General features: G+C 54.4%; 1 protein-coding gene across 3 annotated transcripts in view; it reads left to right on the forward strand.

The window, feature by feature from the left end:
- DUSP8 (dual specificity phosphatase 8) overlaps window positions 1-14,960 on the forward strand; it is a 40,837-nt gene extending 25,877 nt beyond the window's left edge. For 2 of the 3 annotated variants that reach the window (XM_066552785.1, XM_066552784.1), the window contains exons 4-7: window positions 11,691-11,857; window positions 12,977-13,136; window positions 13,324-13,447; window positions 13,839-14,960. In XM_066552785.1, the coding sequence (XP_066408882.1) occupies window positions 11,691-11,857; window positions 12,977-13,136; window positions 13,324-13,447; window positions 13,839-14,931 (1,544 nt within the window). In that variant the 3' untranslated portion in view covers window positions 14,932-14,960. Of the gene's footprint in view, window positions 1-4,019; window positions 4,373-11,690; window positions 11,858-12,976; window positions 13,137-13,323; window positions 13,448-13,838 lie in introns of those variants that run through there. The other variant, XM_066552786.1, reaches the window with a different exon arrangement.
- The last annotated feature ends 6,861 nt before the right edge of the window (window positions 14,961-21,821 follow it).

A 21,821-nucleotide genomic window follows, 5' to 3' on the forward strand; every position in this document is an offset into this window, starting at 1 on the left:
TCAGGCTGTAATGTCTAAGAGCACTTGGGGACTTACTGGCATGAATCCATCAGATGTACCTACAAGATTTTCCTTTAAGTCTGATTACTGTCTCTGAACCTCCTGCAAGCACCTCTGTCCACCTGTGGCCATCTCCATCCCATAGCATACTGTGATGAACCCAAAGAAGCAGATGCTCAGCTGGCAGGAGTGTGGGTATGAATAAGGAGGGTATGGAAGTGGGATGGGACAGGAAAAAGAGCTCCCACAGGATTCTCAATTTCTTGCTTTTCCCATACTTGGGAGTTTTGAAGAACCAGCTTTGTAAATAATGTGAATGGGGATTCTGATTGTTCTTCATGTAAAATTGCCCACATGATGGTCAGGAATGGAAGAAGGGCAAGAAGGGCTGTGCAGGGGCTTACATCCAGCTTTTCTTCAGGCTGTAGGTGGTGAGGTGCATGGAGATTACCTGTGGTGATGTTTTTCTTATCACTGTTCAGAGGACTGGTGGTAGTACGCTGATACCAGCCTAGAGGGAAAGGCATTTTTTAAAAAATCTAATGGGAATACCAGGGTTTGTGATTTTTACAATCCTGGAAGTTTAGGTAACTCTCTGAACCTCCCTTCCTCTCATGCAAAACATCCCTGGAGGAGTTGCTTCCTTTCCTACAGCAAAGCCATCTGTGACGACTTCAGCCACGGCAGGACTGTGTGTTCTTGCCCTCTAGCCCCTCTTCAGTGGGTGCTGGCATCCAGCTTCAGACACCCAGCAGCCTGGTGAGTGCCGTGGGGAGTGCTCCCAGTCTCCTCAGTCCAAGGCACAGAGGCAGAGTAAGGTGCCCCCTTCTCACCCTGGGCCACGAGCAGGAGATATCTGGGAGGCTTCGGGCCCGGCGGGAGCAGTGACTGCCTCCCTGGGAGGGGTTAAGCCAGGTCACGTATGTGCTGGGCTGATTGTATTCCAGACCTATGCTCTAAACCTCCCTGTTTAGCAACGCTGTCGTCAGACAACTTGTTTTCCCGATTCTAAAATTACCCTGAGGAGCTTCCCCTCCCCCTCTGGCCGTGTTTTTTAACCATTGGACCCAGAAAAGGCAAGCAAAAGGGTCAAAGGCAGAGTGGGACAGAGGAGAAGGGGTGTAGGGAAGAGCAGCCCTCTGATTGCTATGCCTTAGAAAACTGCTGTGTAATTTCATTTCTCATTTTTGGGAGGTCAAGGGGAGGAAGGCAACTTCCCCAGTGAGAGATCCTGATGGGCAGGGGCCACTGCCCAGTTACAGTTTCCTTCCTTTTGAGAAATCTGCCTCCCCTTATCCGCCTCCCCCTTCTCCCTGGGCCTGTGCTGCATGCTTGCAAAAGGTCGTCACTGGCAATTATTACCAGGTCCCAGTGCTGGGTGGAGAGAGGAACCACTGGCCCTGCCCAGCTGGGCTTGTGCCAGGCTATAGGCACTGTCCTGACAGGCTATGTAGGTGCTGGACAGGGACTCATCCTGCTCCCTGCTCTTGCAGGAGGATTACATGAGTCTCTGCAACCCATTGCAGCAGATGTTTTTCCAGTGAGTGCTGTGGCAATGAGAGTGAAGTGAGGCTGACTAAGCTGGGCATCTCTCCCTGGGTGATGCACCTTTTGTCTTATAAATAGGGGCTGGAGGCAGGATGGGTGACATCCTGGCCAGGAGGAACACCTGGGAAAAAGGGACAAGGAGCAGCAGCTGATATCAGCTGATATCAGAAATACATTCCATCTATCAGCTGATATCAGCAGCTGATAGATGGAATGTATTTCTGCACTATGGATGTTGCCTTTTATCCTTATGTTTGCCAGCTGCCCCCTGCCCCAGGTGAAAACCGCCATACTGGTTTTGGTAAAATATGCAGAAAATGGGGAGAAAGCAGAGGGGAGGATGCTGCCTGGGGAATGGTGGCTGCAAGTGGCATCTCCATGTGGCTGGGCTTCACACTGGTGGAGGAAAGGGGCTGCTGGCTATATATGCTTACTTGTCTTTTGCTGAGGATCAGAGGGGTGTGGGACACTGGTAAGCCTCCTGCATTGAGGTCTACTTGGTGGTGTCATGCCCAGCCTCCCACCTGGTGCTCCCAGGAGCTCTGAACTGAACTATCAGTCCAAACACATCATGAAGGACCCTGGCATTACCAAAATAACTTGTGCCCGGGGCTCTTGGAGACCTGAGGGAGATGGACAACCAGAGGGGCAGTGAGAAAAGGCAAATTTTGTTTGTGCATCTCTAGGTCAGGGGCAGGTTGAGTATTGCACCCCTTAATTCACTACGTGCTTCCTGCAGCATCCCCCTTGCTCACCGCCACTGACCCAGTGACCCCAGGAGAGTGACTAGGTCCCTCCAGTAGACCCCCAGCCATAGCCACTGGAGCACGTCACTGCTGGATCACCCACCAACACGGGCAGAGCTCTGCTGGGGCAGTGGCAGTGGGACACAGAGGGATCTCCATCCCTGGCAGGCGTTGGCACTGGCCACCAGCATCATGCGCCCTCCCTTGTAGTGACAGTGGTGGCAAATGTGGGGGACCACAGATCCCCCTGGGGACTTGCCGTGGTCGTCACTTCCCGAGCACAGCTTGTGGGAGAAGGCTGCTTCTCTCTTCCAGCCTAGTTGGAGCACGCTTTGAATTTTATCCAACCTCTGACCCACATCTGATAATAATCAAACCATATTTGTTACAACAACAAGGCTCGTTAGGAGGCTGGCTCCGCTCGGGGTGGGGGGGAGGAGACAGCACTTAGTTAATGCCAATGACCTCATCTCATGTGATGTCATTCAAAGGAAAAACACTGAAGTCACTCACATATGGCTCAGCCTGGGGTTTTTCAGCCCATAAAGCTTCAGATTTTCAAAGGCACAATACATGCCCCCCCCTTCTCTCCCCCGCTTACTATAATCCTGAGTGATTTTCTGGAGGCCTGGGCTCAGAGCAATAAACTCGTAAGGAGCTGTGTGGAGATGTATTAAGGAGTTCTGCGGGTGGGAAGCAGGGGACAAGTAATTTTCTCCCACAGAACAAATGCAAAGAAGAAAATACATCACTCCCCACCTGCTTCAGAAGCCCCTAGAGATGGCTAGACCCCCAATGAGGCCAGGAAAGGCTATTCCCACATGTCCCTTCTTGCTAGAGTTTTGCACGTGAGGAGGCTTTGGCAAAGGGTACATCTCCTCCAGAGCATGGTCCTGCTTTGCTGGGACCGGGCAGATAACTCCATCTGACATGGCTGTGCACAGGAGTGAGCAGCCCAGTGCCAGCAGCCCCTTTTCCTGCCAGCTGTTGGGACCCATTCATCATCAGCTGTTTGGGACCGCTCCAGGATGAGCATCCTCCTGGGTGATGCTCTCAGTGGAGACATTAAGGGACAAGATGAGCTCGTCATTAGGGACCTGCTGTCTCGTCCCCAGCTCTGCCCTGCACCAAAGAGCCCCGGAGAAGTTATTTAATCTTTTGTGACTCAGTTTCCCTCTTGGGAAACTGAGATCATGGATTGCCCTTCCTAGTGCTGGGGTTCAGAGTTAAACCTCGCCCAGGGGATGCACGTTGGTCCTGTCAGGAGCCGCTGTGGGGAGGGGGTGCAGCCGTGTGGTGCCTTCCCGGTACGAGGAGCAGCAGGGAGCCGGGATGGAGTGCGGTGCTGCATCCCCCCTTCGTTGTGGGGGTTTGATCGCACACCGCCCCGGCAGGTGCTAAAATGAGGTGTGGGCATGAGCTTCCTCCCACCACGTTCCCGTCCCCATATGAGCTGAGCGGGGCCAGAGCCGGCGCGGTGCAGCGATCCATCTCCCGCCGCGGCCGCTCGCTGCGGGGGGCTTCGGGCAGGCGAGAAAATCGCGGTTGCGCCTTTAAGCGGGGAGCGAAGCATATGTCAGCCCGGCGTTGTGCTGCGTGTCTGTGTGCTGAGTAAGGAATGCGGCCGCATGCCTGACCCGTTAGCTATGAGCGCGGTACGGGCGCGCAGCGAGCGCGGCGGCGGATGGGGCGGCTGCTCCCGGGCTGAGCTCACTCGGGCTGGAGCGGGCGGAGAAGAGGGGGGCGGCCGGGGAAAGGGGGCTACGCCGAGCCCCCCTACCCGGCTCGGCTTTTTTTTAATGGTTTTTATTTTTTCAGCCTGAAGGCTGGAGCCGGGGGGAGGCTGGCATTGCTCTGCTGCAGGGGCGCTTTTTTGGTTTTTTTAGTATTTTGTTTGCTCGCCAGCTGTTGTTTGGCGACGGTGAGAGGTGCCCCCGCGAGCTGCAGCCCAGCTGCCTGGATGCCCGTGGATGTAATGATTGCTCCCTCCGAGGACCACTTCTGGACAGACATGCGCGAGGGGCAGATGAAGCTGAAAATAAGGGTGCGGAGGATGAAGGAGAGCAGGGACAAGAGAGGTTTGTCAGCCGGCCCGGCGCCTTTCCTTCCGATGGGGACGGAGCGGGAAGAGGGGGCTGCGCCGCCGGAGCCCTGCTTTGCCCGGGGGCCGGAGATCGCCTTTGCCGAGCGGCCGGCGGGGAGCGGAGCGCGGTGCTGGCCATACAAAGAGCGCAGGCAGCTGGCGAGCGGGGAGATGGAAGCGAGCGGGGAGCGTGCGGAGGGGAGCGGAGCGGAGCGATGGCCGGTCCCCAGCTAGGGGCGATGTGCGCAGCGCCGGCGGAGGCGGCCGCGCTGGCTCGGGAGCTGCACGGAGAGGGCAGCCCCTTCAGGCAGGTGAGCGGCTGCCTGCAGCGGGCAGAAGCATCTGCAGCGGCCCCGGCGCTAGGCAGCCCTCCCACCCGAGCGGGGGCCGGTGAGACTGCCTGGCCGCGGGGACCGCTCCGGGCTCCCCGGAACCCTTCGCCGTCCAGACGAGCTTGGCGAGGGCGAGGGCGCGGACGGAGCGGAGAAGGGAAGGAGGAAAGCTGCGGGAGCCAGGAGGATCTGCCGCCAGCATCTCTGCGCCCTCAGGCGCCGGGTTGCGGGTTGCGGGGGGGCACCGGGCAGAGGAGAGGGCGCGGGGCAAGGACGGGCGAGGACGGCGCGGAGAACAAGGGACCATCGGCTCAGAGCGCTGAGCTGCTGCCCGCGCACAGGCACTGCCCGCCGGAGCCATTTCGCTTCACCAGCGCTGCCCTGCCTGCCCATCTTGGGTGGTTTCTTTCAGAAAGGGGTTTTGCAGTGCTTACACCCCCCAGTGACAGGGCGAAGGGCACGCGGAGGAAGGGGATATTAACTGGAGAAGCTTAAAAATATGCCGAGCCTGGGATGACCTAGATTACCGAAGGGTTGAATCAAGCAACTTCCCCTCCATCACCACTTAAAATGGGAGGCTGCTAAAAGTGCCTGACAGGTTTTTGTGGCATGAAGCACATAACCCAGTGATGGTGTCATTAGTAATAAGTCACTCCTGGAAATGACACATTTTTCTTTACTTAGAACGAGTAAGGCTGGTCCAAAGCAGGCACAGTCACCAGAGGAAAATCAAGCTCAACAGCTCGAGGAGTATGTCCGTGGTTGTGTAGGCGGAGGGCTTCCTTTCTGCTGCTTTTCCTTTTTTAAAGATGTTTTCTGTTTCTTTGGGAGAATGGGAGCAGGTTCTGGGTCCAGCCTGCAAGGCATGGGGGGCTGGCACATGTTGGGAGGCAGCAGGGCACTGTAGCAGCAGATGGACAGAGGCTGTTCGGGGTGACCGTTGGGGAAACAGGGAATGCACATGAATCCATAATAGGGCTGATTCATCGGCTTTCTCATCCCCACTGCCTGGGAGAAAAAAAAAAAAAAAAAAAAAAAACAAAAAAAAAAAACAACAAAAACGAGCCAACAGTGGGGTGATGGAATTTTGTGCCAAATGAGGGTATGGTAAAACCTGTGCAGAGGACTGGGGGAGTGGAAAAAGAGACTGGTTGAAAACTGGACATCTCTCTCCAATGCACTGAGATGGGGGGACACGAAAGAGCATCGGCCAGGAGAGGGCAAGCTGGGCAGGCTGCGGAGCACCAGGATTTCACCAGGCTTGTGGGAAGGATGCGCAAGCAAACGGGCTGTGTCCACATCAAGCATTGCTGGGAGAGATGGGCTGAATCAAAGGGGACTACAGTACCCGGGGAAACAGTGAGGATGGAGGCAGGGGGGAAATTCAGACACGTCCCAGGCGGCAGGAAATGCTGACAAAGCCTCGGAGCTCCCTGCAGCACAGTGAGTAAGGGTGGCAGTAAGCAGTGTTTCATCATCCCGCCCGGCTTAGCTGCCGGCTCCAACAGGCTCCCACCCAGCACGAGAGCCAGGGAGATGGCGTTTGCAAAGAGGGATTTTCCCAGCGGCTCTGGGGGTTGATGTGCAGCCTGCCAGGCTCCTCCATTTTCTGTCCTTCAATTCAACCTGCGGCAGAGATGCTTGGCCGAGCACTAAGGCTCATTGTCATAAGCAGGCTGAGCATAATGCAGGTGAGGGCTGGGGGTTTGCAGGTCCCCCCAGCTCTCGTCATCTCCTGCTGTACCTCAGTTCAGCAAGGTGCTTTAACACTTGGGTATGGATGGGTCAGAGTGCTGGGAGCAGCATGTCCCCCGAGGGGCCGGGCTGATGGAGAGGGGGTATCCAGGCACCCCCCTGGCCGCCAAGACAACGCAGCAGCGAGGGAGCCATGCCGGCGTGGCGGCTGCTCCAGCAGCAAGCCGAGGCGCGTGCTCGCTTGCATGCCCCGCTGCTCCTTGCCACGTGCCGCCCTGGCAGCAGCTCCCAGCCACCACAGGCATTTTAATGAGAGCTGGGCAGAGCCTGGCCTCTCTCAGCCCCCTCAGCTGCCAGGAGCTTTAGCAGGGCAGAGGGTCCCCAGCACAGGCACAGGCGCGAAACTCCTCGGTGAGGCTGCGGGCTGCCGCAAAACCTCTGGCAGCTGCTTGGGGAGCCGCTCTCTGAACAGCTCCGGCTGCTGCTCTCCAACTCTCATTATTGCAGCCATGATGGGGGGCTGTAAAACACATCTTTAATACCCCTGCAGGTCTCCTTCTAGCTTCCTGTGTGACAGCTGGAGGTGAGGAGTGGGGTGTGGCAGCTGCTGGCCCAGGGAGGATTTCCAGCTTTGGATCCCCTCCTCCTTGCTGCCACAAACTGATGGCACAGCAGTTATGACATGTCACCTCTTCCCTGTTTCTTGGTGGGGACCTTTGAGCCTGCAGTGCATAGGAGAGGCTGTTGAATAGGACATGCTGCTTGGTGTGTCTCTAGGAGAACTTCTACGAGACTCATGGGGCTGGGGGTGTTCGAGAGGCATGTGGCTCTCCTAAAGAGCAGTTTTGGGATGAGGCAGGTGCCTTCGGCAGCCCTTTTGCAGCTTTTTGCTGTCAGGGGGGCACAGCACTAAGGCCAGAGCTGTTGGGTTTTTTCAGAGGCCTCTGAAGGAGGTGTTGAGTCCATAGGGCTGGAGATGAATGTGCAGAGTGCAGCCATCAGAGCAAGGTGTGAGAGTTTTCTCAAGCCCCAGCTCCACTCTACACCTCCAGCCTAAAAAGATGGCCTCAGTGCAGGGAGGGACACAGGGAACAACAGAGAGCTGAGATGTCCATGCTTCATGTGTCCTACACCTTCCTTTTATCCTCAGCAGTGTCTCTTAACATCTCATGCAGCTTAATGGATTGTAAATCCCTAAAGCTAAGGCTTACCACCAGAAGAAAATAATGCCACACCACATCCCTGTCCCTAGGCAGGACTTTGTCACCCTCTATGTCACCTTCTCTTCACCACCACTGCTGCCCAGCCTTGGCAGAGAAGGGCACAGTGTAACTCACAGGTGACAGATTTTGCCTGTGATGTTGTCAGTGACCCAGCTATGACTAGGATATCCCCAGAAACCACCTGAAGATGACAGCCAGGGCAGTGGAGGGTTCCCCAGCTGTGTCAGGGTGCAGCATCTCTGTCTTTACATCTTGTAATCTCCTTCCATGTCTGTTTTTGTTCCCTTTGGTTGCAGCTGTAGGCAGGCACTGGTGCAGGGCCTGGCAGAGGGCAGAGAGCCTCCTCCCTGTGCACTTTGCTGCTGGAGGGGAGGAGTCACACAGCTCCCAGCAGTGCAGGTACCACAGGAGCCTGCTCAAAGATGCTGCTGGCATCTTCCCCCAGCCTGATGGACAGGCTCGGGGAGATCGCCAGGCTCTTTGCCTTCCCTCTGCAGCATCTGTTCTCACAATAAATCCAGTTTCACTGGTGGTTATCATAGATGTTCAGCTGGAAAATGTGCAGAGGGGAGGGCCTGGCCTGGCAGAGATGGGGATAGGGGAGAAGTTGTGGTGTTTTCCCCTCTCCTCTGTTTGACAGAAGAGCCATGCAGAGCAGAGCTGGGGGCTGGCCCAGAGGGGTCTCTGCAGGACACAGCAGGAGGTGGAAGGGTGGTCAGCACCCTGGGAGTGAAACCTTGTGTGAGGGAGATACAGGGTCCCCATTGTTGCATACTTCTGGCACTAAGTTGCTGCAACACCCTGTGCCTCAGTGTGATTTTCACTTGCAGGAGGGTGATTTTCACTTCCTAGGCCTCCTAGAACCTGTCTGATGCTGGTTCTTGGCTCCTCTTTCCTCCATTTTCAGAAGCAGCAGTGAAAGCATCCTTGCTTTTGTTCTGATTCCCTTCTTCCCACTTCTCTTCCTGGGCATCATTTCTGCCTCAGGTAACTGCAGTAGGCTGGCAGGCAGTGTTTTTTCCAGAGAATGGTTTTGAGAGCCCTCCATGCTGGAGCCAGGAGCAGCTCACTGGGCTGTGCCACACAAGGACCAGCTCCTCCCCAACAAGCCCTCACCAGGGTAGGGGAGCATCCAAAAGAAACCAGAGATCCCCAAACACCCACTCCATGACAGGTACAAATCCTTCCTAGGCTTGATTCCACACGTGCCAAGAGAAATGGTGCTCCTGGCCTGAGCATTGTGAATAAAAGAAGAAAGGCTAGAACTGGTGCTACCCTGGCTCCTCACCTCATTGTGCTCTGCTGCTTTCTCCCAGCAAAACCTGGGATCCACAGCCTGGGGCATAGAGGGGAGGAAAGCCCAAGTATCAGTTGGAGCCCAGCCAGGGACATTCACTGCCTTTGGGATTGTTTGAAGAGCTGCTTCACTTTCTAAAAATGAAAGGCACGCGGGAGCAGCCGCTGCAGGGCTGCAGGGTGGGGTGAGCGTCGTTTCCATGTTGGGATGGTGTCAAGTACCTGGCCCCATCTCTAGGGTTTCCCCCAAGCCCAGACTGCCCTCAGCAGCTGCAAGTATGGGGGAGATGAGGACAGGGGGACTGGGAGCATGCCTGGACTCCCAGACACTGGGCTGAGGCTTTGCTTAGGACAAGTGAGCACTTTGCTTAGAGCAAGTGAGCACATCATTTCAGGTGCCAGCATCCTCCAGTTGTGGCAGCCTGCCCAGGTAGGCACTGCAGCTGAGGGTGCTGCTGCCACTCTCCAGACATCCCTGCCTGCTTTACAGCCCCCTTAGCTCCTGCCTGGATTTCCCCAGGCAGAGGATCTGCTGCCAGCTGAGTGTGGTGGGCACAGGCAATGGGCAGAGAGCAGCATGCCCTGACCTGCTTGAACTATGAGATCACCTTAAAGAGCCATACAAACCCATCCACTGCCCTGGGCAGCTCCTGATGGATGTGAGTGAGTGCAAGAGGCTGGGCACCTATGGAACAGAGCAGGCACTGATCCCTGGGGCTGCATTTGTGTGCGCCCTGTTCCCCAAAAACATGTTGTGTTCCTTCAAGAAAAATTCCCATGCTGTTTCACACAAGCCCGGGGTCAGATCTGTGCCCCACTCAAGCTCAAGCACTGCAGGCTTCTCTAGGGGCAGCTGAAGGAAACACTTCCCAAGGGTTTCTGCCCCAGCATCCCCCAGGCATCAGCAAGGGGCAAAGCAGGCAGGTCACATGTGTCCATGCAGAGCTCTGGCTAGCGATGGACAGCCCTTGGCAATGGGGCCACAGTGCAGGGATGAGCAGTAACCAGAGCTATGCTGCACCTGTGCTGGGCCTCCTGCTTTTGCTCTGATTTAATGTCCTAGTTGAGGGGTGATGTCATTTCAGAGGGAGCAAGAGAAAAAGAAGTGCTGGAAAAAATAAGGTGCTTTAACTCTACCCCTCCTGTCTTTACTGGGTTTTAAAGCTGGGAGGTGTGTTAGCTGCCAGACAAGAAAACAGAGGGGAGGAAAGAGGTTTGTTGAAGGACACCTTTTCCTTAGGCCAGTGGGAGCTGACACCAGGAGGTGCTGAGATGGAGTGTGATGGAGGACTTTGGATGTTCCCAAGTGGTGTGAGCATGATTTTGTGCACTGCTTTGGCTTCTCCATCACCTTCATCTCACAAACATGTCAGATGAGTTGTCTGCAGCACCAGTCATGCCTCTTTAGAGTGTGGGTGCCACACCAGCAGCCAGAAGGGTGCTCCAGGAGGATCAGCAGAAATGTTGCCAAAATGCTGGAGAAGGTAAATTGAGAATATGTCAAGGCTGCCCTGCTTCCAAAGGGGGTAGAGGGATTGGCTTGTTAAAAGGTCTTGTTAAGCTGTGGAGATGGGCCAGGGATTCTCAGGATGCTCAGTCCAGAGACTTGGGCTTTCAGAAGGATCTCGTGAGAGCATACTGGTCCCTTTGACAGTCAAAGGCACTCAAGCCCCCAAGTCCTCTCTGCCCTTTGGGTGATGTCAAGCTGCATCTGCTCATTCACATAACTGGGAAAACCTCAAGGGAGACTTGAGGCAGATATGACTCAAGCTCCTCTCCATTGCATGAAGCTGCCACCCAGATGTCCTCAGCTGGAGGGGAGTGGAATTAGGCCATTGCCAGCCAGACCTGGCTCTGTCCTGGAGTACAGGATCAGCAAGTGAGAGCAAATCAGGATCAGTGGTCTTATGCAACTGTGCAAGACATGCAACAGCACTGGGAGTTTTCCAGCTCTCCTTGCTGCCTGCTGTGCAAGCAGGGCAAGGCTTGCAGCCCTGCTCAAGCTTTCAGGACTGGCTCTCAGGCTTTTGACCATGCCAGACACTGTGACTGTCACATGCCAGCTACTGCAACCTCAGCTGGGGGTTTTCTTTCAACACTGGGTTTCAAGATGCTCAAGTTGAGTGTGACTGCCCAGCAGCCTGGACACTGCTTGCTGCCACATTCAGCAAGGTCAGAGCATGAGAAGCAGCAGTGGCCTGCAAGTACCATTATGGCACCATGGTGTATCAAAAATCATGGGCTTGGCAGGGCTGGACAGAGGGGGTGTCTCTCAGAAATCACGATGTGTAAGTGTAGCCAGTGCAGAAAGGTTTGGGCTGACCTCCCAGACCCCAGGAGCTTTGTGTCTCAGTGGGTTGGCTTGTCGTCATCCTGCCCTGATGGATTTTGGTATCAAAAGGTGATCCTGTCCTCAGAATAGTAGGGAGCCAAGAAAAGGACTGTCTCTTCCTGTTATTTGTCTGAATGAAGTTGAGAAGAGCCAACTTCATTGGAGAGGGTGTGGGATGCCTCACATGTGCATTAATATCCAGCTGTGACAGGGAGAAGTCAGAGCTGGTTCTCCATTCCTTTCTGTGTGTGTGACATGGCCATCACAATGTATGTGCACTGGTTGGTGGTGGCTGGTGGCTTCTTGCTCCTGGAGGCTCTGTTCTCCGGGCTGCAGGGTTATTACCACTTTGTCCCCAGCCCAGGCCTCGGCATGCCAGCTACTGATGACCTCAGCTGTGCTGCTCCAAGCTCAATGTCCCTCTTTTCTCCACAGGAGGCTTTGCCACCTTTTCCTCCTGCTTCCCAGGGCTCTGTGAGGGGAAGCCAGCTGCCATCCTGCCAATGAGCATCTCCCAGCCGTGCTTGCCTGTGGCCAACGTTGGCCCCACGCGCATCCTGCCACATCTCTACCTGGGCTCCCAGAAGGATGTCCTGAACAAGGTACAGCCCTGTGGAGGGTTTACATCTGCCCTGTCCCACTGGGGACCCCTGTCATGCAGAGGGGTGAAGGTATTAAGGATTCCTCTCCTTCCCAGTGGGAAGACCGCACAGTGCCCTTTAAAAGGTGCCAGAAAGGCTGTGCTGTGATGTCACGCCAGGGAAGGAATTTTGTTTAAAGGAAAAGTAATGATGAGAAGAAAGAAAGAGGAATTGCAGTTAAAGTGCTGCCAAGCATCTGCCTACTGCAGCCATGAAGGAGCCAGCCAGGCATCCTCATCCATGGCAGGCAAGGAGGGAGAGGGACCATGACACCAGACTGGAGTTGGAGACAGAAAGGAGGGAGAGAGAAATTATGTACAGGGAGTAGAAGGAAAGGAAAGAACAAAATGACAAGAATGTGAGCCTGGGAGCTGGACTGGTTCCATCAAGCCTGCTGGAAGGGCAGGAATGGGACACTGGAGACCCAGGGCTGAAATCTTGAGGCCAAAATCTTGAAGAGCCAATGCCAGGCAGGGAAATGGATGGTTTCCTTCCCTCACCACCTCCTTGGAAGGTTTTGTTTGTGTTTTGGAGCTGTGTTTTCTGCCATCCCCACACTGTGGCCACGTGCTGGAGAAGAGAAGCATTGCCCAAGCAAGGCCTCACAGCTGCCTATGGATAGAGCATCTTCTGGCCACATTGGTTAATGTAGGGTGCTACCAGTGACTCACTCCACTCTCTTGGTGAGATGTCTCCTTTCTCCCTCAGCTGATACTTTCACAGTGTTCAGACAGAGTTTTTGCTAAATTTTTTTTCTTGTATTGCCTATTCCTCTCATACTGAGGTTGTTGGGTTTTTCCCTCTGGAACCCCTTTCCAGGTGTCTTTGGCTTTGCCCACTTTACTTGGACCAATATAAAGATCTGATGAGTTTGAAACCTGTGTCATCTAAATTGACAGATACAACCTTTTCAGCTGGTCTCTGTTGTATTATCATCAGCTAGGCCAAGGCAGCACTAGGAGACCCACAGGAGAAAATGCTGGGATGGGAAAAGGCAGGGAGTATGCATGGCAAGACAGACCTTCAGTACATGGTGAGGGCTGAACTCAGCTGATCATTTGATGGCTTCTTTCCCACCAGGACCTGATGACACAGAACGGGATAAGCTATGTCCTAAATGCCAGCAACTCGTGTCCCAAGCCAGACTTCATCTGTGATAGTCACTTCATGCGCATTCCTGTCAATGACAACTACTGTGAGAAGCTGCTTCCCTGGCTGGACAAATCCATTGAATTCATTGGTGAGCTTTTCCTATGGTTGCAGACCCTCCAATTCTCAGCCTTCACAGCCTGAACTCTTCTGTCCTCCCTGGTCTTGCTCGCAGTAACTGTTGTCCTTTCACACAAAGGGGCTGGGGACTGGGGAGGGAGGCTAGAACCATTTTGCTCACCATCATTGTTCTCCCTGTTTCCTCTGCCATGCTCCAGACAAAGCTAAGGTGTCCAGCTGCCAGGTGATTGTGCACTGCTTGGCTGGGATCTCCCGGTCAGCCACCATTGCCATCGCCTACATCATGAAGACCATGGGTATGTCATCAGATGATGCTTACAGGTAAGTTTTCCCCTGAGGGTACTGGGGATGTTATGCCAGTATGCTTCACTCCAGGGAAGGAAAGCAGGCTAAGCCCAGAAGGAGAGGGTCAGGGCTCCTTGAAGCTCAGTCTTGCCTTTGTTGGGTCCCAGTAAAACCAAACCAAACCAAACCTCCCATCATAAAATGCATGCAACAAGGAATGGTTGGGAGTGGTAAAAGGGAGTGGGGAGGCAGTCCCAGCTCTAATCCTCAGGCATCTCAAGGCCCCGTGGTTGCCCAAGATCCTTTTCTTTGGAGGGTCTGGTCAGAAGGTTGTTGATGATGCCTCTTCTCCCTAAAGAGGCTGAGAGAGGAGGGGTGGCCCGCTGAAGGACCAAGCACCAACGGGGCTGTCTGTGCCTCTTGGCAGGTTTGTTAAGGACCGTCGCCCATCTATCTCACCCAACTTCAACTTCCTGGGCCAGCTCCTGGAGTACGAGAGGAGTCTGAAGCTCCTCAAGGCCCTGAAGTCCAAGGGCGACTGGAGCGAGGGGGACGCGCAGCAGGACCCAGCAGAGGTGGCCGAGAGCAGCCGGCATCCCCCAACACCTACCTCAGAGAAGGCCGAGGATGTGCCGAGGAGCACCGGCTCGGCGTCCCCCACCAGTGACCCCGAGCGGCAGGGCGGGACCCCGAAGGTCCTGTCACCCACCACCCTCCAGCAGGGGCTCAATGGCCTGCACCTCTCCTCCGAGCGCATCCAGGACACCAACCGCCTGAAGCGCTCCTTCTCCCTGGACATCAAGTCTGCCTACTCCCCCGGCCTGCGGCAGGACCCCCCCGGGCCCCCTGGACCTGGGGAAGCCCCCAAACTCTGCAAGCTGGATAGCCCCTCGGGCTCGGGCAGCCTGAGCCCCTTCTCCCCAGGGGCGGACAGCCCTGACCGGCCCACGGGGCCCGAGCTGCTGCTGGAGGCCAAGGTGAGGCAGCGGCGGAAGCACCGGCACGCAGCGGGCTCGCCGGCCCACGGGCTCAGCCTCAACGTTGGCGGGACCTGCGCCACGCGCAAGAGCCCCGGCGCCGAGGACGGGCTGCCCCCACGGCTCAGCCAGCCGGCCTCCGCGCCCGGCGGCGCCACCAATGCCTGGAGCGGGGTGCACCTGGAGTCCCCCAGCGCTGCCTCCGGCGAGGCTGGCTGGTACTTCGGCAAGGACTCCGGCAGCGCTGGCGGCAGCACAGGCGGGGGCCTGTTTGCCAGCGCCGGCCCGTACCCGCCGCCATTCGGCTGCGGCGCAGCGGCGGCCGGGTGCGAGATCAGACTGAGGGACAAGGCGCGGGCCGAGCCACGGGACGGGCGGCACAGCTGGCATGAGGAGGCCGGCGCCGAGAAGCAATTCAAGCGAAGGAGCTGCCAGATGGAATTCGAGGAGACCATGTCCGAGGGCAGGGCTCGGGAAGAGCTGGGCAAAATCAGCAAACAGTCCAGCTTTTCGGGCAGCATGGAGATCATCGAGGTGTCCTGACACTCATCCGGGGTGCCTGGAGACCTGGGACGGGGCTGGGGAGGGGGGATATTTAAGCCGGGGGGAGCGGGAAGGGGGGCGGTGGGGTCGGGGGGTGTATTTATACTTGCGCCTGCATTTTCGGGAGCGCAAGCGCTGAAACCGAAGCGAAGGTGGACGAGTCTTTCCAGAGTCGGGAAACATAGTGGCGGATGCTTAGTGTCCCTCCTGCACTCACCCTGGTCCTTCCCCGCTCATCCCCAGGGCGCCCCAGCCCTCAGAGACCCCACACTCACAATTTGGGCCTAAAACTCATGTGGGAAGAGTTGGGGAAGTGGCAGGGATTGCAATTTTGGCTGTGGTGATGGGGCATAGCACCTGGAGGGGGGACCACAGCTGCCCCTTTCCTGCACCCTGGTGCACTAAGCATGCTCTGCTGTGTTTCTCTGGCTAAGTATCCTAAAAATGCTGCACTGGAGCAGCCCTATACATATATAAATATATATTATATATAATATAAAGAAAAAAACCCGAAAACACACACACAAAAGAAAAGGTAAATGGTTTTACTGCAATTTTTATTGAGACGTAAATAATATTTCAATTTTTTTGTTTTGTTTTTAATTTATTGAAGCTGTTCATTCTGGCAATGATTTGCAGACAATGTGGGGCGGTACTTTCAGCTCTATTTTTACTGTGTATGGTATTTAAATCTGAAATACGAGTTTCTAAGCAATATCTGAGGCCTGTGGCTCCTTCTATAGTTAATGTCCACAACATAGATTTCCCCCCTTCTCTCTGGGCATACCAACAAGGGGACAGGAGACTCTTCTGGGTACTTTTTCTAGAAATGAACAAGTAAACGAGCAAACCATAAAACCTTCTTATGACACAAACTGAGCCAGAAAACTCTTCTGGAAGCTGCTGCCTCTTCTTCCCACCTTGGTCTCTGTTTGTTTCTCCTCATCTCCATCCCAGCCATTACCACCGTCCCAGCCATCATCCCGTCCTAGGCATTGTCCCCATCCTGGCTGTCACCCAATCCCAGTCATACCCCCTCTCCTCCCCTCCCCTCCTTTTGGCTGCCCATCCTTGCTGGAGGGGGAGAGGTGGGAGTCACCTGAAGCGGATGGAAGGCTGCAGGATGTCACCTCCAGCTGCATGGGGAAGGTGTCAGAAGCTGCCACAGCAGAGGGAGGGATGGGAGGCTGGTGGTAGTTGGGATTTCTTGTTGGGAGGTGTCTTGCCTGCCTACCCCAGCCCTTCAGCTCCCCCTCACCTCAGCTACCTTGCTTGGGAAGTATGGGCACCACTCTCTCTTTGGGGGCGGTAGTTCTTCTGACTTCCCACATCCTTTGTTTCACACCTGAGAAACTCAGGGGCAGCGTGTTTGCAGGTGTCGGGACTCTCCCGGTCCTGTTGCCCTCCAGGCCAGCTCCCCTCCATCCAGCGGATGATAAGCTGTCCAGACATGAACCTCTGCAAGCACATGGAGGGGCACAAGTGACTTATTTTTGGAGATGGTTGTCTGCTTCCTCCCATCTGGTGGGAAGCCAAGCTCTTGCCCCCAAACCCCAATGTCAGGATTGCTGAGAAGCTGCTTTCTGAAGCTGGAGGCACTGAGCTGCCTCCACTGCAAAGCACATCTCTCCCTGCAGCTCTCTTCGCTTTCTCCTTTGTCTCGCACTAGTTTGCAAAGCTGATACCTCAGGGGTCTGTGTTCGTGCATGTCTGTGTCCTGTGTCATCCTTGGAGTGTTGTTTTCTTTTTCTTTTCTGGGTCCACATGGTTTCTCTCCCTTTCCCTTGTTCCTCCTCTCGTCATTCGTTTCTATCTTTAAATCAAACTACCCGTGACAAAAGCAAATGATCTCAGGTTTAAAACTGAACATAAAGCAGAGGCGTGAGGAGCTGCAATCACACGAGGAGGGGCTGCTCGCTTCAGCTCGTTGCTTCCTCAGCCACCTCTGTGTTTGCAGTTGAGGCAAGTCTCCCTGGAGACTCCTTGCTCTCTTCCGGCTTTAGTTTTTCTGGTTTTCCATGGAGCTCTTTGGTGAGATGCTGGGGACCCCCACATGCTCCTGGGTGGTTCCCCACGGTGTGGCAGGGAGGGACGGGGGTGGATGGAGAGCCAGGGACCACCTGCTCCTCTCCCCACATCACTTTTGATGAGAGTGAGAGATCTCAGAGTCAGTCCTGAAAAGCCTACCACCACCCATCATTGCCTCCAGCAACCACCTCAAACCTGCTCAGTGTTGCCAGCCTGAACATTGCTCTCTTCTCATCATGAAGCAGTGATGACACTATTTTCTAAGCTCCCTTTCTAGACTCCAGAAGGCATTTAGGTCCACCCCATGAGCCAGACAGCTATTTCAGGAGCTCCACTTGCAGCTGTCCTAAGTAGGCATCAATGTCAAGTCCAAGGAGGGAGAAGAAAAAGGCTTCATCCTTCCTCTGGTGCCTCCTCACTGGGCATAGTGTTAGTGTCACCTGCCTCCTGTCCAAGGGGTCTGGTCCTCCTTCCCCTTCTCTGGCCTCAGTGGTGGCGTCTCTTCCCAGGCATGCCAGTGGTGATTGTCTGCTGATCTCTGCCCCGTAGCACTCAGTCCCTGCCCATCCCATGGTCCTCCAGGGTTGGTGCCAGCATGGACTTACTGAGCTCAGGTCAGGCAAGTTGCTGGCAGGAGCTGGTGTAGCTTTGAGCAATGGAGAGAGGGTTAAATGGCTTCCCGAGGGATGTAATAGAAAGGACAACAAGTGGCCAAAACTAGGTGGGGAGATGAGACAAAGCACTAGCAAGCTCCCATCTAATTCCTCCTGTTAAGTGACACAGTGTGTTGCAAGCACAAAAAAGCAGATGGAGCTGCTGACCTGAAGTCAGGAAGGAGAGGACACATTTTGCAAATGAGATCCCAAATGTCTGCAAAGAGGCAGTGGATTGCTTTTTGTCATCTACACTCTGCCATCGCGTGGATGCTTACGAGACTTGTTTGAGGTTTTACACACTGTGGACTCCTCTCTTCTCTGAAACCAGAACAAAGATAAGTATATTTTAAGATTTGTAGATCATAGATATTCATAACCCACCTCTGCAGCCTTTGCATTCATCCCTCTCCTTTACATTGGGCATGTGCATCAGAAACCCTCATATATACAGTATTTTAAGTCTATATCCAGAACGTAAGCCTTGATGGAGCAGCCCTGCCCATGTGTCTCCTGCCCATCCTGATCCAAAGCCATCAGGGTCACCAAGTGGCATGAAATTAACTTAATTTTTTTTAATTGAACTCTGTCTAGCGAACCACTTTGTCCATGAGTCAGAGAGCTGTGAATTGTCATGAGGACGGATGTGCTGGTGGTAATCCTCCACATCATCTGTCAGCCAGGTCTTTTTTTGTGGGCTCTCACAGCCAGCTGACCCATCCCAAAGCCTCACTGGAACCAAAAATCACCTTTCCATGCTGATCTGATGAGGGTGCATTCATTTGTAGGGACCTACAGAGGTGGAAGTGTGAGCAGAGGAGAGGAAAGGTCTCTTCTTTCAAGGGAGGAACCAACAAAGCTGCTGAGTATCCAATGGCAATGCCTGCACTTACCACCACATAAAGGACTGAGCAAATCACAGCTCTGCTTCAGACTAGGAAGGACATTTTACTCCTTTCCCTCCAGCCTCTGCCTGTCCTCACAGCTGAGCCTCCCGGCCACCTCTGTCCCAGCTGAGCAAAGCTGGCAGGAGGGCAGTGATCAGGTTGGCAACACTGAGCCAGAGGCGTGGGTCAGAGCAGGCTCGTCCCTGGCCTCAGCAGCAGCATCCCCAGCCCCTGCTGCTTTCCCAGCCCTTCTCTTTGTCTGCTTGTTTCTTTGGATGTCCATCCCCGTTACATCTGCCCCTTAGGAGACAATGCCCCTCAGAAACCCCTCCTGCTGTCCCCTTTCCCCTCCCATTCTTAATACTAATGATTATAAGCTATCAGTGTTGTCATTGCAATCTATGAATGATAGATTTGAGTATTTATGATTATTATGATTATTATGGTTATGATTCTGTACTTTTTTGCTTCTTACTCTTTGTATGTTGCTCTTTGTTTCTCTGTTGTGAATAAAAGCAAGGCCCCATCTCACCTTCTCTCTGCTCCCCGCAGCCCGGCTGTGGCTGACTCCCGGCTGCCCCAAGCCTCAGGAGGCAAACCCTTGTCAGAGGAGCTGGAGGGAGGTGCTTCCTAAGGATATAAAGGCACCCAAACCCGGGGCAGATCCATTCTCTTAACTCTTCCCTTCCCTTCCCTTCCTGCAGCTCCTCTCCCTCATACAGCTTCCTGCTCATCTTTACAAGAGGCAGGAACCCACTGGCACCAACAATAGAGGATTAAATGGCAAAAGCTTAAAGCTTCAAGGAGCATTGGCCAGGCATCCAGTTCATGGAATCAGCTCCCTCCAGGTCATGGTCCTCTCACCTTCAGCTGGCTGCAGCTGCAGGCTTCATCTTCACCCACAGGGGCTTCTTGCTCTGGCATTGCAGCTGCTTTGCTCAGCTGAGCCCGGGACATTGGCTGCTGCTTTAGCCACATGCCCTGGGCTTGAGTGTCCTCCTCATGCTGGTGGTTCCCCTGCCCAGGAGCAGCACAGCCTGGGGAAGACACGGACAGTGCTAGAGCAAGCCCAGTGGCAGAGCCACAGGGAGACATGTGAGAGGCCTCTGGTACCTGGAGGGATTTAGACAGGCTGGGAATACCTCCCAGCATGGGCCTTGGTGTGGTCTTTATCAAACCCTGATAAATCGTGGTGTCATGAGCAGACAGACACTGGTGCTGTTTTTTGCACCCATTGCCTGTGCTCCTTGTACAACCTGGAGCTTTCCAGATGACTGTAAGGTGTAGGAGGAGACATTAGGGGAAGGGAAGAGGACCCCATCTGCACTGTGGTACAAAACACCCCCTGTACTGCGCCAGCCCCATGAAGAGTCATTTTAATTTGCGAGGTTTAACACTGCCCTTCTCCAAGTGGCCCAGGCACAGTTTCTTGTCTCTGTCATGACTTCACTTTGTCATGGGTCGGGGTCCTTCTCATCATGCTGTGCTGAACACATTTCCAACGTTGCTCTGAGACCGCACTGGAGAGGAGAGAGCTCAGGTCTCACCCCTCTCTTGGGGGACCCTGGTAGATCTCTGTTGGGTCCCGGTCCAGCATCACCCTTCCTACCTCACCTGCCTTTGGAGCAGCCGTGGACAGGGAGGGAGCAGGCAGGCTCCGACCATGCCGGGACTGGCCCTCTTCTCCCTTCCTCATCCCTGTAGGATCAGACCCTTCCTCAGCAAGCACAACACAGAGAGGGGGTCTGTACCCACCCTGGTGTACCTGGGGACTCCCAAGCGTGGAAGAGAGGGTCTGGCCTCCAGCCCCACCACACTCCCTTCCTCGTTGTCCATTTGGCCAGCGCCGGCGTCGGACCCGGGGAGACACCCTGCCCCTGCCTCGTCTTTATTTATTTATTACCAGAGGCTGTAAACAGCAGTGCTTTTCTACCCTCTACTTTCTTTTCCTTTCTTTTGTATTTTGGAACAACGTGTTGTAATAAATACCCGAATAGGTGTTTTAACAGCTGGCGTCAGCCTTGGTTTTTGAGGGTCAGACCTTCTCAGGATGGGGCTCTTTGGGAGTCTGGGGAGGGCAGTGGACCTTTGGTTGCCGTGATGGGGCCTAGAGCTGGTGAACAGCTGGATATAGAGGCAGACCTGGACACAGACAGACCAGGATGCACAGCCAGACCGGTGTCTATATATAGGGCCCAGCAGCTGAGACCTTCAGCTGGACTAATTCAAAGCAGAAGTAAGGCTCGTGGCTGAGAGAGTAGTGGCATAAAAATTAATGGGGGCATTCATGGGCACTCATACTGCAAACTGCCACTCTCTGAAGCTGTAGCCAGGTGTCTAAGCATCCCCTTTCTAATGGAAAGGACTGTCCCAGTCCTGCTCCAGATGGGGACACACGTGTAGGTAATGGTACAGATCGCCAGGCTGAAGAGCAAAAAGATATGCACTGTCTGCATTGAAATATACTATTGTTGGTTTTATTATTATTATTACTATCATTATTATTATTTTGCTTCCCAGCTGTTCTCTGCTCCCACCTTGCTCCTGACATAATAGCAACATGTAGCCACACGCTTGCTGTGCACTACAGCAAAACCCTATGAACATTCCCTGCTCCCCCATGGCCAACTGAGCCATGCTGTGCTCAGGGGGCAGCTGGCAGGAGCCAAGCAACAGCCCCATTTTGACTGGACTGTGCCCAAGTGGAAGCTGGTGGAGGCATTTCCCTGCTCTCCCCTGCAGCAGGTTTGCTTTGGAGGGAGGAGAAGGCGTGAGCAGGCTCCCTGCAGCTCTGGCTCCAGAAAGCCTCAGCACTTACTGACGTGTATGCAGAAGGGACATCCATCCTCACAGCTGCTTTCCACAGGCTGGGCTAAACCCCTGTGTCTTTTATAAATGCATTCCCCTTATCCAGCTGCAACTGCTGGGTGTTTTGTAAAGCTTCACAAAACTACTGCCATCACCTGCTGTTGGGGTAGAAGCTCAGTGTGAAGGCTTTGGCCTCCTGTGCATCTGACACCACTAGCAGCTCCACAGAGGCTGTTTGTCCTCCCCTCTTAACCATGTGTGACATGGGAAGGGACAATTATTTAATAGAGAAACATGAACACTGCTCCCATCTCCCTCCCAATTTACCTGCCTCTCGCTTAGTTTTTCCAAACTCACTAACCAGGGGAAGAGTAGTGCTGCAGTAGAGTCCCAGAGTTGACATCTTGTGTCACTATCTCCACAGGCACAATTAAATCCTCTCATGTCTCACAGAGACATTCCCTCTGTGCCAGGAGACTGGCAGCAGCACCCAGGTGGGAGGAAACCCAGGCGA

This window comes from Molothrus aeneus, chromosome 6 (genome assembly GCF_037042795.1).
Source record: "Molothrus aeneus isolate 106 chromosome 6, BPBGC_Maene_1.0, whole genome shotgun sequence".
Classification (NCBI taxonomy): Eukaryota; Metazoa; Chordata; class Aves; order Passeriformes; family Icteridae; genus Molothrus; species Molothrus aeneus.